General features: G+C 44.5%; 1 protein-coding gene across 1 annotated transcript in view; it reads left to right on the top strand.

Moving 5' to 3' along the window:
• The first annotated feature begins 11,945 nt into the window (after positions 1–11,945).
• Positions 11,946–13,880, top strand: part of nlk2 (nemo-like kinase, type 2) — a 105,407-nt gene continuing 103,472 nt past the window's right edge. The window contains exon 1 of the mRNA XM_063205240.1: positions 11,946–13,670. Coding sequence (XP_063061310.1) covers positions 13,198–13,670 — 473 coding nt within the window. The 5' untranslated portion in view covers positions 11,946–13,197. The remainder of the gene's footprint in view (positions 13,671–13,880) is intronic.

The following is a 13,880-nucleotide window of genomic DNA, read 5'->3' as shown; positions in this document are numbered from 1 at the left end:
TGTTCACCCACAACAAAAAAATAAAAAATACAGCCATTAACGTTTGACAACATCTAACAAAAGTGAATACATCCCAGGTTAAAATCCTGTAGACTAGTGTCTGAGAAGGGGCCGTGTTTGGCCATATTTTTTGCACCTACCATTAAAATTATAGACTGATCATGTTCTTTACTAGTGGGCAAAATAACAAAATCAGCAAAGGATCAAATCATTCATTATCTCACTGTATGTGGCATCCACATTCAGATTGGCTAGCTATGCATTTATGATCATTTTTATGCAATTCAGTTACTGGTCCGGGCCACTTGAGATCAAATTGACTGCATGTTGCCTCTGAACCTAAATGAGTTTGACAACCCTGTAGGCTACTATACAATGTGACCTGCTGTTAGATAGTGCTTCCGTCACATCAATCCCTAGAGGAGGAGTTATATTAGAATTCATTGAAACAGGGCCCTGCCGAGGCCTAACAGTGATGACAGCATAGCTTTGATTCAAAAGACAATAGCCATGTGTATAAGAGAAAGGGGTAACTTTTAAAAATTGTCAACATAAGGAACAGTGTCTTCCGTGATGAATTGTATATTGGCGGTTGGTAAACTCTGATGACAAGCGACAACAGTAATTTCCGTGAAGTGTATCAGACAGAACGTGAATTGGACCTGCACTTCACCCTCAAATTTAGCCGTTAAGTTGAGGGTGGAAAGTGCACTGTATCACAGTATACAGTGCAGAGTGTGGAGAATGGAACACGCTCAGGGAAAGACATCACAGAATCCCCCTTGGGGGTGGGGAGCCACCCATTTTCTGCGCTCCGGGACCTCCAGCTTGACAAATTAAGCACTGGGCACTGGGTTACACTGGGTTCGATCCCGGGCGGGGTCATTTGCCAATCCTTCCCTGTCTCTCTCTCCCCACTCATATCCTCTCATCAACTGTCCTGTCAAAAATAAAGGTAGGCCTATAAAAAGCCCAAAAAATATTAAAGAAAGAATTCATTGAAACAATATAGTCTAAAATTAGACAAATATGATTGGGTTGCTTAGGGGTCCCGGGCCGTAGAGAGAAGGCTGTAGAAGTGTTGTTGGGGAAAGTTGTGGGAGTTTGTTAAGGCCCTTAAGTCCAGGCTGGCATGTTCAGATTGCTTCATGACTCACACCAGCAAGGCTCCAGCTCAGCCTCTTAAAATGGTAACTGTGACACCATTGATTTGTCTGCATCATGTCAGTGTGTGTGTGTGTGTGTGTTTGTGTGTGTGTGTGTGTGTGTGTGTTTGTGTGTGTGTGTGTGTGTGTGTGTGTGTGTGTGTGTGTGTGTGTGTGTGTGTGTGTGTGTGTGTGTGTGTGTGTGTGTGTGTGTGTGTGTGTGTGTGTGTGTGTGTGAAGGAAAACCTCTTCAAGTCTATCTGTCAGTTCCCATGCTTGTGTAACTACAGTGTGTGTGTGCGTGCGTGCATGAGTGTGTGCGCGTGCCTGCGTGTGTGTGCTTGCGTGTGTGCATGCGCATGTGTGTATGTGTGCCTGGTTCATTCAAAAGGCGCTACTTCTCACTACATGTACATGTGCTGCCAAACTTTAACATTGTAACGAGTTGAACAGCGGCAGCGCAGAGCCATACAAGTGTATTTCCCCTGGGAAAATCCCCTCTGCTCCACCACTCTCAGTCAGTGCAACGGCAAGTTTGGCCAGCTGCCAGCCAAAGTCAGCGAGCGAGAGAGCGACTCAGTCAGTCTTCTGGGAGACAGCAGATGAAAGGAGGGCTGCAGCAGCTAAACTTGGACTCGGGGTTAGGCCGTGGGTCAGAGAATGCGTGTGGCTTGCTTGCCTGGCTCTCCCTGCTCCATGTACAGTACCTATAGGCCTATCATTGCATCCCCCTTTTGCTTTCACTTAGCCACACACAGTGCAAATGGCACTTGCCATGAAGGTCCTTGCTGGTTATTATTTTCTAAATTCTTCTACGTATATATTGGTTGCATTGTGTGTGGCTTGCCTGGCTCTCCCTGCTCCATGTATCTATATCGAGGGGAGCTGACAAGGGGGGGACAAAGGGGTCATTTGTCCTGTGCCCTGGTAGAGAGGGGGCCCAAAATTGGGTTTCCATTACATTGTATGTAGCTCATTGGATAGGGGCGGGGGCCCTTTCAGATGACTTTGTCCTGGGCCCTGCCAATAGAATTGAATCCCCTTTTGCTTTCACTTAGCCACACACAGTGCAACTGGCACTTGTCGTGAAGGTTCTTGAAGGTTATTATTTTGTAGATTCTTTTACGTATATTGGTTAATAAATGGTGTGACATTCTTCCCAAGGACAAACCACAGGCAGGCAGTAAGCACATTAGCTTCCTGGTAGTCTTGTGATTTGCCCTAGTTGAAGTTGGTTAAGGACTCTCTGCAATGCTGCTGTTTCACCAGCAGAGGGGGTCCTTGTACTTAAATGAGTGCAAAATTAATGTTGGATTACAGTGCATAGAACATGATCCACAACCATTTGTTCAGTTCATATTTCTTTAAGGTTCAGGATTTCTTTAAACATTTTTTTGAAAAACTATTCCAACATAAGCTGGTTGTTGTTGTATGCATATTTATACTGCAAACAACAGGTCTTTATTCAGTTCTTTTTTTACTCTCTATTTGTAGATTTCTTAGTGCAGTAATGATACATCTGATCAAAGCCATGATTATATACAAACTGACTACATTTTGTGTGTGTGAGGTGTATTATCTAAATAGCCAGTATGTATCCATTTGAAAATACAATGCTGATACAGTTTGATATTATCCACTATGGCTTCTTGAACTATTGGGAATGCATTTCCATGAAATTCTCAACCCCTCTATTTGGTTGCTATTGTTATTCTTATTATTATAACTATGATTATGATCAATATACATGTATATCCCTGCCTTTGTCCTCCTTCACACATACAGTATACGCTACTTGATGTTATCTTATTTACCGAGTTTAAAGAAAAATGAGGCGAGTGGAGCTGCATCCATAAAACATGACAGAGCCCAGATGAAAGGAAGTTTCTCCACCGCTACCCCTGCTGCTCTTTGCTGCCCGCCGTGTAGGGAAGCCAAGAGCCCTCGCTGCTAAAGATGCATTAATGATGACAGGACACAGGGACGCTCACAGCTTTGGCTGGGCCCGGGACAAAGTCATCTAAAAGCCCCCCTTACCGATCCGACCCCTAATACATGCAATGCAATGAGAACCCAATTTTGGGGGGCTCCCCTCTCCATGTGCCTCGGGCAAATGACTCCTGTGTCCCCCTCACTTTTGGCTTCCCTGACAGGACAGGCGAGAGAGGGGGGGCGGGGGCAGAATTGGGTCGTCATTGCATTGTGTGTATTGAGTGGGGGGCTCTTTCAGAGGACCTGGTCCTGGGCTCGGCCAAGGCTGTTAGTGGCCCTGAGGTAATAAGGGTTAGGGGTTTTGAGGTTAGGGGTATATTAACAGCTTATTGGTAGCTCATCTCGACAACGAATCAGCCCATCTCGACAAGAACGCAGGCGAAATTCCTTCTCTTCCTCTTCTTTCACGTTTCACTGGAACGCACTTAATGCACCTTGGGGCCCGAAGAACATGTGACTGGAGCAGCCAGGCAGCTAATAAATGTGGGCCGTGTGCAAAACTGAGAAAAATAGACATCCTTTAAATTAAAAAGGTGGGAAGAAAAAAAAAGAAAGGAGAAAATGAGAAGAAGAAGGAGACGAAGAAGAAAAAAAAAGCCGTGGTCATTTGAGCATTTCATTTCCTGCCGGCAAATAGGCACATGACGTGTTTCTAAAAACAGCCCTCTCTCTCCAAATGATTCTGGCTGCTTAAAATAGACGGAGCTAGATGAGTGAGAGGTCAGTGGGGCTCATTGTATTGCCAGGCCTGCTGCACAGCTCTCCACTAGGCCGTGTTCAGGAATGTGCTGCACAGTTCACACCATAGCTGAGGGAGGGGGGGGGGGGGGAGAGGGGGGTGGTAACGTGTGACTGAGGTTGCATCTCTGTAACTGTAAATTCTACTGTACTTTATTTTGTGATGAAATATAACAGGAGTCCTGCTGGTGTTGCTGGGGCAAATAGACCTGCTCTTGTGCTGTAGTTTTATTTCCCTTTTTCATCATGTGTTTAAACCAGGGCTGTCAAACTCATTATGCCTCAGGGGCAGCATACAGTTAATTTGATCTCAAGCGAGCCGGACAAGGGACCAGTAACGTAATTGCTAAATATTGCAAATGTTTGCGTCATATCGGAATCGCATTGAAGTCAGTCATCTCAAGGTGGAGGTCAGCAGATATATCAGAAGCATTTACTGTAAAAGGCAAGCAAAAAGGCAATTCTTTCTCAAGTACTGGACAGCTGAAGTCTCAAACACATGCAGCACCTTTGTAATTGCCTAGACACTTCTTTTGTCACATTTTTTGTTTATTTCCAAGTCTGGGGCCATATCAAACTATCTGGCGGGCCGCATCCAGCCCCCGGGCCTTATGTTTGAGACCCCTGGTTTGAACACTGTTTTAAATGTTTTGCATGAAGGCCTATCTCAGTGACACAGGTGAATTGAGCATCAGAATAAAAGGATACAACAAAAGATGTCAGCAGTCTAGTCATCCATCTCAAAAATACATTTCATATGACTCCAGGTATGTGTGAAAAATAATGCATGTGAGTATCCATTTGTTTGAAAATCACAAAGTCGTCTGCTTTGATTTTGCAGACCTTTGCCTGTCATCATTTTATTATTGTAAGTTGGACCAAACTCCAGGACTGTGGACCGAAAGAGACACCATGAGGTTGGTCAATTTTATTCTGCAATAGTAAACTTTTCATGCCTGTCTAGTGCAGTGTTTCTCAAACTTTTTCAGAGCGAGGACCACTCTCCCCCCCCAAACAAAATGTCTAGGGACCACCTGTCAACTGTTGATGGGCGCTAATTTGACACTGATACACTGCTTACAATCCTGTCTATTGTGGCGAAAAAAGACTTCAGCTATGTTTAGCTTTTGGAGCCTAATGCTAGCTTGTCTTGGAAATGTAGAAATCCCCTTGCGGACCACCAGTGGTCCCCGGACCACACTTTGAGAATCACTGGTCTGGTGAGACAAGCTGTGGTTGAGTGCCAAGCAGGCCACTGGAGTCCAACAAGGCAACCGCTGCGCTGACAGAATGGGTGGTCCAATTATAATACAGTCTGATTAGCTTCATAAATCCCATAACACCAATGGAGCAGGTTTTACCTCATGATAAACAACACCTGCCGCCCGTTTTGCCTTTGAGTACCCTCTCATAACTTCTTTTTGTTTTGTTCCAGGCAGAGAATATGAATTTATAAGCAGAATCTGTTGTTTTCTTGTCCTTTTTTTGTTTTTTTTCCCATGCTGACCATCTGTTTTTTTCTGCTCCAATTACAAACTGTGATAGCTTCGGTTCTGTCTGGACCTATTCTACTCAGCATTCCACTGTCCTAATACCGCGAGCCTCAACACCCGCACACGCACGCACGTACGCGCGCACGCGCAGGCACGCACACACACACACACACACACACACACACACACACACACACACACACACACACACACACACACACATGCACGCACACACACACACGCGCACACACACGAACATACACACACACGCGCACACACACACACACACAGTCAACCACCACCCTTCTGCTTTTGTATTGCCTGGAGCAACTGTCTCTGTTTAGAGCGAACTGGGTCGATCGTTACTGGTCCAAATCTACTTTCTTCTGTCACCCAAAATGCTCCCCACTTCACATGCACCAGGTGCAGGGTTGTTGGATGACACTGATGATTTTTAGCCCAAAAAAATTCTCAAATCCTGCCTGGAAGCACTTAAATCCCACACAATATGAACTCAATTCTACTGATTTCTATGGTCATAAATTTGCAGGAAAACTGCCCAAATGCCCCTTTTACCCATTTTTACCTGCAGATGGCTATCCTAAGCAGACCAATTGGGTAGGAAGCTGCCCAGTCTGTCAATGCTGACCAGGTGTTGTATAGCCTATTCCCCCTGACGAGTATGAGGGTCTTGACATTTCTACGACGTATTCACTGACCTTCCCCTCATATTGGGTATTCTTTGTTAGAACATGGCATACTGTGAAGGACAGGGCTGAGTCTGCAGCTAAGGTGTCTTCCTCATGACAGAAGAAATTCATATTTTCAGACAAAACGTCACAATCATCGAATGGATAACGGGGGTAACAATGGCCCACTGGCGTTAAGCTTTTTACTTACAGGTGTAGGAAAGCCATGCATGTTTAACCACAATACAGTATACTTGGTACCGTATGTTGTTTCTGAGATAAATAGCTGAAAAAGTTTGTGCTCCTTACCTTTATGTTGCTTTTCAGACCTTTTGACTATAGACAATTTGTGTAGGCCTATTGCTATGAATTTATATGAACATTAATGTATTTTTGTTGTACTTTTTCAACTTACACCACAACAGAATTACAACCAAACAATCATGTTTACCATTTTAAATCAGTTGGAAATAAGTGTGTAGTGGTAGTGGTCAAAATGGAACTGCTATAACGTTCACTTCCACGCCTCCCAGCATTCATACTCATTCATTCATAATCGTTTGAGATGATTGTGAGGATTTGAGCCTCATCTTGCGAGTTTGCGACTTCAACGCTGTGACACTACCCAGGGAAGCATGCTTAACTTTGAGATTTGCCCATAGCCTACTAACTACAAAAAGCACTATTAGCTGAATGTTTTGGTTACCCTTTATCATATCTTGTTTCATTAATTAGGTAAAGTTCACATACAAAGTAAGACATGTAATGACAACATGTAATGACAACATGTAACGACATAATACGTTTGTGAACTATAAACACTGTGCTTTAGTGATAGGGTTCGTGTACAGTATGTATTACAGGTTGATACATGGACAATAAACATATATCAGCTTGTTTCGTGTAAAATACAACAGAAAACATAAAATAAAGTGTTATAATAATTTTAAAACTTACAAGAATGATAAATAAAGAACATGATGGGTTGTGTCGAAGAAGACTTACATTAGTTATTGAAATACTGTATTTTAGAGTAGTAATTACTCTTATCTGACACTTGTTTTTGTATCCAAAGCAACTTACAGTTATTTTACAGGATATCAGTTACAGTCCATTGAGCAATGTGGGGTTAGGTGCCTTACTGAAAGGCACTTCAGCCATGGATGGAAATGTAGAGAGAGGTCAGGGTGGGATTCGAACCTGCAACCCTCTGATCTTAAGTCCACCTCCCTAACGATTAGGCCATGACTGATATGTGAGTGGGCTGCCTTTCATCATTCCAGACCAAGGCCGTCAGTGAAAAGGTTAAAAGCAGCTCAATGAGACTTTTGAGTTTGAAGATATTTGACCTTTCACCCTACAGGCCTTTTCACTCAGGGGAATTCACGGTCTTCTGAGGGGAGTCCCAGATATGAAGGTCCCATGACACTCCAGATACAGCTCAGGCCTTTTGGTCACCATTGATGAGAAGGTCAGTGTTGTTTGAACACACCACTGGATGTCAAAGAGTATAGAGAACCATCATTTGTTAGCCATGCAACAAATATGTTCTTAAACACTTTAAAGACACACTGACCAAAAAGTTCACTGCCATTATGCGCAACGGATGCCAACCAGCTGAGTTTGGCAGTAGAAGCTGCCAAATGCAGTATCAGCCTAGGTCTTTAGGTCAGTGGTTTTGCACCTGTGCTCCTGTGCTCCTCTGGTTGGGAGATTGCGAGTTCAAGCACTGAGTGGCGAATTGGCACAGACGAATACTGTCACATGTACACATGCACGAAATTCAAACATGTTTGCTTCATAACCAAATGCTATATTTTGTCTGCTTACCGTGTTAAACAGAAACAAAGTAAGTAAATATTTTGGACGTAGCAGGTTACATCTTGTATCCTAATGTACTGTATTGTACTGTACGATCTGTATCTGATATGCTTGATCTCTCAGACATAGCTACTGACTTCAAAGAATAATAGCTTGTTCTTACTGAGATAGTATTTGTCTGCAACCTGATTTTCTATCATTTGCGACACAAATCACATCACCACATCTCTTGATGATATTTTTACACTGTCTGTCTCACAGTTTGCTTTTAAGCCAGTCGTATTAGAATGTAAACTCTCAGCCACAATCCACAGAACAACTAGGCCTACTCTACATAAGCTGTTGCACTATACCAGGGGTGAGGAACCATTTTCATTCGAGGACCCCTTTTATATTTTATAAAATATTATAAAACCCTCCAAGGGCCGTATTATGGAAAGTGAAAGTGAAAGCCCATTGGGAAACTCAAACTCCCATTGTCATTGTGACACAGCACTCCACAGCACACAAGTGAACACTGCACACAACGAAATTGCATTTATGCCTCACCCGTGCAAGGGGGCAGCCCTCAGTGGCGCCCCATGGGGAGCAGTGCAGTGGGACGGTACCATGCTCAGGGTACCTCAGTCATGGAGGAGGATGGGGGAGAGCACTGGTTGATTACTCCCCGCACCAACCTGGCGGGTCGGGAGTCGAACCGGCAACCTCTGGGATGCAAGTCTGACGCCCTAACCGCTCACCCATGACTGCCCTATTATGAACACAAACCAGGATTTCTCCCTACACTTCAGGCCTCTAGAGAAGGTGGCCACATTTACAACAGAACCCACCTTCACTAGATCCCCTGAACGTTATTACATTGCAAATGTGATTATAAGATTCCTTTACAAAACATGTCATATTTCATGTGAAACGACATAACATTAAAAATTACATTGGGGGCCGGATAAGTCGGCCTGTAAATGGGACTGTAAATGGCCCTTGAGACATAGGTTTCCCTAGCCTGGTCCTGACCATCCCATAATACTACCATTTCATTTCTTATTCATGGTTTGGAGCTTGTGTGATCTTACGCGATTGCAGGAAGCAGGAAGTTTTACACTCAGTTATGGTTTGAAATCATGGGACAGCTCTCACTCAAATCGCCGACAATTACTCAACAACAACATAGCGCAGACCAGAGCCATTGGCGCAGACGTTAACGTCATCGTCACGAGCGACCTCCCCCAAGTGGAGCGCTTATTCGCTTATTGGCTGTTTTCTGGGGAACGTTGGGCATCAAGATCCTACCGCTGCAATTGCTCCACAGAAAACAAGAGCCAGACTAGTAGTGTAGCCAATCCTTTGGCGAAAGTACGTAGGATGGCTCGCGAGGCTAAGGTTCCCCACCCCAACCTTCATAAGTATACATAAATAAATCAATATTTTTATTTTTTTAAAGAATAAAAAACTTTTTTGTGCTGCATCTGCAAGAAAAAGATAGATCCACCACTCCACAGCAGACACTGCTGTATAAATACCATAGCTCCAACAGAGCACACATTCAGATTGTGTTTATGTATCACCATGTGCATCACAGCACGATTTCACCAAAGATATTAGCAGCAGTTTACAAGAAAAGCTCCCCTTATTTTTCATTTCTGTGGCATATAGTGACCATGTAAAACTTAATAAGCCAAGGACTTGTGGTGTTTTACAAGTGTGTAACATTGTAATTAGCTCAGTTTCATTGGTTATACAAACATGATTGGAAAGCACTGCATTTCATTGAGAAGTCCCCAAGCCTCTGTATGGCGAATAACAGCTAAGACTTTAAACTACAGCATTGGCGATTTGTTGTGAATGTTCATTCTTTTGAATTTTCGCTTGGGGCCCCAACTTACTCTAGAATCGCCTCTGGTTATGCAAACATGAGAAGTGGGCCTAGTTATGCTTTACACTTGAGGAGTAGAAAAAGATATTGGTCCTACCTCCCAAAAGGTCTACCAAGGACTGAATGTAGGACATGTTTCAGTCATCCATGAGCTCTAAGCTATTAAGCAGGGCAGCTGTGTTTTTCCCATGTAAGCCAGAGTCAGAACATAATTAGATACAGTTGATGTTATGTAAGTTGCAGGTTTGTATAAACTTTTGCGTCTGATGTCAAATGCCTGAAACCAGTGGCACTTGTATGCATTGGAAGAACTGTTGCCTGTTCTGTGCGCCCTGAAAAAGGTCTGTTGACAGAAAAACTTGGACATTAAAATCCTGAAAGGATCTACGTGTGCAGATATTTTTGCTTTAAAATCCACAGTTTCTGTCTTGTCTAATAATGAAGTAACAGATTCGTATTCACACAGGCCATCGAGGATAGTCACATGATCTCACAGCTGTGTCAGTAGCCCACCCGGAGATGCGGATTGCCGCAAGCCGCGCATTTGCAGTTTCATTCATGTTTGTTTATATACTTTTAATTTCATAACCAGGTCAAGGTCAAGTTTCAGAGCGAGAGAGAGAGAGAGAGAGAGAGAGAGAGAGAGAGAGAGAGAGAGAGAGAGAGAGAGAGAGAGAGAGAACTGTATAAAAGTCAGAAACGCCCTCAAAGGCATGCAGCCGAACATCTGGCGCGACAGGCAGCCTTGGCGCGCGACACTTGGGCATGGATCGAGCTTACAGTAAAACCAACATGAAACTATATTTGTAAATAACTTTGTAGGCGTCTGGATATATTTTGCTGGTGGATTGTCAGTGACAGCGAGTTTCTTGTGTAACGCCTTAGTATCTACTTCTGATCCAAAAACCGTGTCAACACTTTGTCGTGCATTTGCCCTTAACATAACCCCTGTATTTCGTTTACAGTGTAGCGCAAGTATTGGTCAATATTTCATGCAGAAATGTTCTAAGCTATGAGATAGGCATCTGTCATTGGCTCCCGTTATAGCCCCGTTGGCGCCAGCAGCCAAGTAAAAAATGAATGGGAGCCTATTGGGCTAAATGGCTCAGCAGGGATTTGTGACGATTCTGTTCTCTGGTTTGTAAAGATGTGTGCACATTCTGTACCTTATCATGGAAGTTGTATTAGAAGTGAAGTTAAAGGTTCCTGACATGGCTTTGTTCTCCCAAAGACGTGTTAGTTTTGTCCTGCAACACGCTAGCATTCGGCTAATACCTGCTGGCTGAGGAATCTCTGCGACTATTCACGACCAGAGCTGACGAGAGACGTACTCTGACTGATCCTCCTAGCAGAGACATCTACGGTCACACACCTCAACCCCCACCACCGTCCAACATGTTAATTGAAGGTGCCCAAATTCTTAAGGATGAGCGCAGTCATTTCCTTTACCCCATGTACACATGCCGCTTTTCCACCACGTTAAATGCAATAAATAACAGGTGTCCGCAACAATCCTAACATAACTTTAAACACATCGACATCTGAAGTCAGACTTAAAACTACAAAACAAATGGCGTAGTGCCGTAAAGTCGATTGTCACGTGTTATGTCATTGCTATAGTTGAAATAAGGGTCATTTTCACGAATCTAACACTTGACAAGATGCAAACGTGTCGGCAAATGCTTTCACTTACTCATATCTATCGAACGCGACTTCATTGTTTCCAGGGAAAAAATCACACGGGCAGATAGTTCTATGAGAAGCGTACAGCCCCATTGGCACCCATTCATTATTTACTTGGCTGCGATAACATAGCTGCAGTGCCACTCCTGGCCACACCAGCTAGTTGTCGTTCTTGTACAAGATTCCGTTTTCTTTGTTTCATGGCAATCATTTCCGACTGATGAAGTTCCTCCATGTTGGCAGACGATTGGTTGACACCATGCGCGTAATCTTTTGGAGCAAGTGGAGTCGTGGCTCGCCATTGTGGCTCAAAATGTCCATTGGACTGTCATTGCTCTGCACGGCTGACAGAAGCCGTAATGGCGACAGTTTCGAGCGCACCAATTCCTGTTTATTTTAGTAAGCCTTTCAGTTCCTGTCTTGCCCCTTGTAATTGGCTTAAAAACATCAGAAACGGAGATTCGGCTCTGTGATTGGTGGAAGGCCCTTCAATCACAAAGGGATTCGACGGGTACCCAAGAAGCTTCGGTTGCGCGTGTGCTGCTTCCCCAGGTCCTGGCAGCGCCATCCGGCTGGAGGGAGAGGACTCTGGCCGCTTGTTTTGTCACTGCAAAGAAACACTGGATGTTTTTATTTTTATTTTAATTTCCAGTCTTTCTGGATGTACATGGGCGCGTCGCCAAGAGGGACAGGGCATCTAAGTGGCGACCCTCAACGTCGGTATCGATGGAAAAAATAAGTTGACTGTTCCTGGAAGAATTTTGTTTTCCTCGTTCCAGGCAAGAGGAGAGCTCATTTTATCAAAATGATTCGGATTTCAAGAATCAAGGGAGTGCGCGAGTAGTGACATTCAGAGGAAGACAGCGACCCACATTTTGTGAACACAGTGCGAACGTTTTGTATCCTAAACGCTCTATCTCGATGGCCACATTTCCGCGCGACGCTGCTTGAAAATTCGTGGCGTTGCATAGGTAAAGATTTGTTTGACGGGGGGGCATTTTGCCTGCGTGTGAAGCCAAAACACAAGTCAGCTAGCAAGTGACAAGCTAGCGAGCGTGGCCTGATTGAGACCCAGCTAACTTCTGCAAACTGAATGCAGCACTGGCAGTGGGAACAGCGTCGGTGCTGGAGCAGACAACATGGCAAACATGAGGAAATTGAAAAGATGAACGCGCCGTGTCCTATGTAAATGTACATCGATCTCCCTGTTCTCTCCGAAAAAGGGGGGATCAAACGAATTTGGGGTGAGGAGAGTTGCTCATCACTTCCAACATGCGGGAGATTTAAGGCTGTGCAACATTTATTTATTGTGGGGGGAGCGGGATTTATTTTTGTGGCATCAACAATTTAGCCTTTTAAGTTTATCAAGGGAAGGAAGGAGATTGTTGTACAAAATTACATTAAGAAGCTTAATATTGCGTTGTTCATTAGCGTTTTGCACGCAGTAGTAAAGGGTCCATTTTCAGAACTAGGTCAGATTGATAGAACGATAACCCTGGCGACTCTGTGAGAGTGGCTTAATTATGACAACTGACACATTTATTTCCCTTTCATGCCAGATACTTTTTTAGGTTTGTTTTTTTTAAATATTTTTTTATGTTGAATTTTATGTCGTTGTAAATGACAGCCAAATGATAGTTTGAAAACCACTGCCTCCTGTTTGACAGGTCACACATTTAGCCTGTTCACCGTAAGATTTCACTAGGGATCCATTTTTCGCTCCTGTTCTTTTCCTCCCCTTCCTTTGTTTTTGTTTTGAGTGGATGGCTCTCTGCGGAACGACGGCAACTAATGCCGCAAAAATGATGGCCGCGTACAACGGTGGTGCCTCGGCAGTGGCAGCACACCACCCGCACCATCACCACCAACTACCGCACCTTCCGCCTCCTCACCTCCACCACCACCACCACCCCGGACAGCATCATCTGCAGCATCCCGGTTCGGCCGCCGCCGTCCACCCCGTTCAGCAGCACGCCTCTACGGCTGCGGCAGCCGCGGCTGCTGCCGCTGCGGCGGTGATGCTGAACCCGAGCCAGCAGCAACCCTACTTTCCCTCGCCAGCTCCCGGACAAGCACCAGGCCCGGCGGCGGCTGCTGCACCAGCCCAGGTTCAAGCTGCTGCCGCCGCAGCTGTCAAAGCCCACCACCACCACCATCAGCACTCGCATCACTTACAGCAGCAGCTGGACATAGAGCCAGACAGACCTATTGGATACGGCGCTTTTGGAGTGGTTTGGTAAGTCACTCTCGCCGACCCAGCAAAGTGCTTTTGAATTGGATTTGGCTCACATTTTTCTGTGGTAGTTGTCTGGTGTCAGATTGATCTGGCAGATAAACACATTTCTTTGAGTATAATAGAGCAGTTTCAGTGGAAGGTGCGCACGTTGCAAACTTTTACGCGGCGGTGCTGAAACTTTTTCTATTATTGCAATCCTGCAGATAAATG

Source organism: Engraulis encrasicolus, chromosome 8, assembly GCF_034702125.1.
Source record: "Engraulis encrasicolus isolate BLACKSEA-1 chromosome 8, IST_EnEncr_1.0, whole genome shotgun sequence".
In the NCBI taxonomy this organism is placed as follows: domain Eukaryota; kingdom Metazoa; phylum Chordata; class Actinopteri; order Clupeiformes; family Engraulidae; genus Engraulis; species Engraulis encrasicolus.
Note: the sequence above shows the minus strand (reverse complement) of the source record. Positions and strands in the feature narration are given on the sequence as shown.